The 3,807-nt window shown below is 36.2% G+C and overlaps 1 protein-coding gene across 2 annotated transcripts in view; it reads left to right on the forward strand.

Annotated features, from left to right (window-relative positions):
- Positions 1-3,427, forward strand: part of PARP11 (poly(ADP-ribose) polymerase family member 11) — a 42,257-nt gene extending 38,830 nt beyond the window's left edge. Inside the window, exons 6-7 of one of the 2 annotated variants that reach the window (XM_006763517.2) lie at positions 966-1,117; positions 2,953-3,427. In XM_006763517.2, the coding sequence (XP_006763580.1) occupies positions 966-1,117; positions 2,953-3,269 (469 nt within the window). In that variant the 3' untranslated portion in view covers positions 3,270-3,427. The remainder of the gene's footprint in view (positions 1-965; positions 1,118-2,952) is intronic. The other variant, XM_006763518.2, reaches the window with a different exon arrangement.
- Positions 3,428-3,807: the final 380 nt, after the last annotated feature.

Genomic DNA, 3,807 nt, shown 5'->3' on the forward strand with positions numbered 1-3,807 from the left:
TAAAATGAAAATGCAGCAGAGAGTTTACAGACACCTGTGTACCTACCAATCAAATTTAACATTTTAATATTTGTCACATTTTCTTCTTCTTTGTAGCAGTTTTGTTTTTCTTTTTAAGATATAAAGCGTTACAGATACAGGTGAAGTGTTTACCCCAACCCCATCCTGTTTTCTTTCTTCCTCGTGAGGTTGGTGCGATACCTTCTTGTCCATATCTTTATATTCTTTATTACCTATACATGTATACTTATACAACATACAGTATTATTTTGAGTCATATGCCTTTTTTTGCAACATTCTTTTTACATTCAACATTATTTTTCAAGAGGTACTTGGTAATACATGTAACTCTAGTTTATTACTTTTAACTTTCATGTATAAATAAGTAATTATTTACTCATTTTTCTATGAAAGATTTTTAAGCTGTTTTCAGTTTGCTTGTATGTTTTTTACTGTTACAATCAGCCCTATATTGTTAAAAGAGATTTGTCCATTGGGAAGAGGTTGAACTGGATGACTTAATTAAGTTTAATTCAACCAATATTTTCTAATCTCTGAGGATAAAAAAGATAAAGGCATAGTCCCTGCTCAAGGAATTCACTGTTTAAAGACTCTGAACTTTGTATTATTTAATTGTTTAAAGTGCCATTTTTAGGCATCTGTAAAACTTGGCTGGTTTAGGCAATCACCTTTTTAATAATGGGGCATCATCTGACATATCTATAGTTTTGAGTGTAATTTTCAACCTTAAGTCTCAATGTTAACTAATAATTTTTGATGAGATGACTTATGTGTCCAAGAGCATTTGAGATTCTTCTTCAGAGCTGCTTTGTCCATTTATGATTTATGTTAAAGAAGGTGTTCTGGTTCATGTTTTCTACTGAATTTTTCTCTTTGAAAAATTAATAACTGCCACTTATGGTATATTTCTGTGTATTTTATGTCTGTGTGTATTGTGTTTTTAGGAAAAAGGCTCAACTAAAAAAAAAAAGCGGTGTGCCTCAGATTAATGAACAAATGCTGTTTCATGGTACCAGCAGTGAATTTGTGGAAGCAATTTGCATTCATAACTTTGATTGGAGGATAAACGGTATACATGGTGCACTCTTTGGAAAAGGTAATTATCAGAATTCCAGGTTCGATTCAGGTCCTAGGAGCAAATCTCCTCTCTTTAGAGATAATTGACTGTTCTGTAATTCAGGGGTTTGACAGTTATTAAGTTAAAAGTTATGTACGAGGTTCCCAGCACACCCTCAGAGGTTCTGAGCTACAGAAAAGCCACCTCCTGCATGTACAAGATAGAAGTAAGACCTATATACCCTGCCGGGTTAGACCGCGCCCCGCCCCCAGTCCTTCGCAGGACATCATGTCCATGTTCACTGATTTTTGCATTACATTTAATTTTCATGTATAAGTCCTTTGCTTGGATAAAACTAAAACTTTTATGTCAGATAAAGAGAGAAGTATCAAATAAATTAATGTACATTGTGCACAGGTCTAGGTACTAGTATTTTTTGTTTTTTTAGAGAAAGATAAGTAAGAATATTAATGAGCAATAAGGAATAATGGGGGAAATCCTCACCTTTTTCCTAATGTCATGAAAGTCCAAGTTCTCCAATTTATGCCCACTACCCAAGCAAATTAAGGAGAGAGATTAAGGAGAACCTCTGAGGGTGTGCTGGGAACCTCGTACATAACTTTTAACTTAATAACTGTCAAACCCCTGAATTACAGAACAGTCAATTATCTCTAAAGAGAGGAGATTTGCTTCTAGGACCTGAATTTGCTCCTAGGTAAGGGATGAACATTTATTTTGCTGGTTCTTGCTTTGTACCTTACTTCCATCAAGAGAAGTAACTGACTGCCATTTAGGATTAGGGTGTGCTTTATTTTTAAAAAGTAAATACATTTTAAAAATAACTACCAAAAAGTCCATTTTATTTATTTAACTGTAAGAGGATCAGAAAAGTGTTACATAAATCCCATCAGTACTGGGTAATACGAAACATTGAAATTACTTTTCAAAAATTTTTAGAGTAAGTGTCCCCATAGTGATGTCAGTCCTCCCAAGAGTCAGATGCTTTACTGAGTTTTCCCAAATAGGCAGTGAACCAGTGAAATTGTTCTGTTGGGTGGTCGGATGTGAACAGCATTGCATGCTCGGGACATAGAGTTCTATTATTTCCAGACATATCATTGGATTGTTGCTCTGTATCATGGAAATGCGGTACCTGGGGTTTGAAATCATCTCTGTAGACCAGCAGTTCCCACTGTGCTCTCCAGGGCTTCAGTGGCTGCTGTATAGGGAAGCGGAGGAGGAAAGCGGTGGAAGGAAATAGAAATGGGAGGGAGTCCAAACAATTAAAACTCAGGTCCTGCCACACTTTTAATCACAGAAATAGTTTGTATCAGTCTCACATATTGGAATTCTTTGTAAGATTTTTTTTTTTGAAAACAAGTCGGGCACTACTTTTTGGTGCAGAGTGATGGAGTTGGTGGTGGGGACTGGTCCATACTAACAAATCTATCCCTATGGCAGTCTGAATCATAGCCATCCATAACAGATAAACTTCTGTTCTTAAAGATCTACATAGGAGGAAATTTCACATCAATTTTTGTTATACAATTCCATGTGTCTATTCCCCTAAACTGTGGTCGGCAAACTGCGGCTCACAAGCCAAATACGGCCCTTTGGCCCCGTGAGTGTGGCACTTCCTAAGCCTTAGGAGTACCCTAATTAAGTTAATAACAACGTACCTACCTATATAGTTTTAAAGTTTAAAAAATTTGGCTCTCAAAAGAAATTTCAATTGTACTGTTGATATTTGGCTCTGTTGACTAAAGAGTTTGCCGACCACTGCCCTAACAGAATGTTTTTTTCTTGTGTTTCATTTATTCTTCAGAGTAGTCTTTAATCTTAGCTTTCTTTTTTCTTGGTTCTTTTTTTTTAAGGAACCTATTTTGCTAGAGATGCTGCTTACTCCAGTCGCTTCTGCAAAGATGACATAAAACATGGAAACACATTCCAAATTCATGGTGTAAGCCTGCAAAATCGGCATCTGTTTAGAACATATAAATCTATGTTTCTCGCTCGAGTGCTGATTGGAGATTATATAAATGGAGACTCCAAATACATGCGACCTCCTTCCAAAGACGGTAGCTATGTGAACTTATATGACAGCTGTGTGGACGACACCTGGAATCCAAAGATCTTTGTGGTGTTTGATGCCAACCAGATCTATCCTGAGTACTTAATAGACTTTAATTGATCCAACTTACAAATCTCAGTGGTCAAGGAAGTTTATTCTTTCTTGCAGGAAGATTTGCTCTCATGTCATCTAGCCACTAATGTTAATTATCTGACATGCGAACTTTTCAAACAGACATGCGAAAAAAAGTGGACTCCCTATAAAAAGACATACTGACTTTAAGGTTGGTTTTATTGTTGTTTTGTTTCTGCTAGTTGTTCACCGTCTTGTTTGTTAAAGATGGACACCATTGCCATTTTAACACCTTGCGGTGAAAGATACCACTCAAAACTGAATCAGCGGAGTCTCAGTTAGCATGGTCATTTAGAGTTATTAAAGAAGTTTCTGTGTGTGTTATCAGGATGAATGTTTTCAGGTGAGATAGACTGATTCCTATATATGTTCAGAAAATAAGTTATAGACATAAGCTGGTTCCTTCAGAGGAACTGAACCTTTGTAAGTTGAATTCTGATGTTACTGTCCACTAATCTACATGTTGCTTTGTTGTTCTTCTGAAACCTTGAAGCAGCCTGAGTATTCTTGAGAGAAGTAGGAAATA

Source organism: Myotis davidii, unplaced genomic scaffold, assembly GCF_000327345.1.
Source record: "Myotis davidii unplaced genomic scaffold, ASM32734v1 scaffold1219, whole genome shotgun sequence".
NCBI classification, from domain to species: domain Eukaryota; kingdom Metazoa; phylum Chordata; class Mammalia; order Chiroptera; family Vespertilionidae; genus Myotis; species Myotis davidii.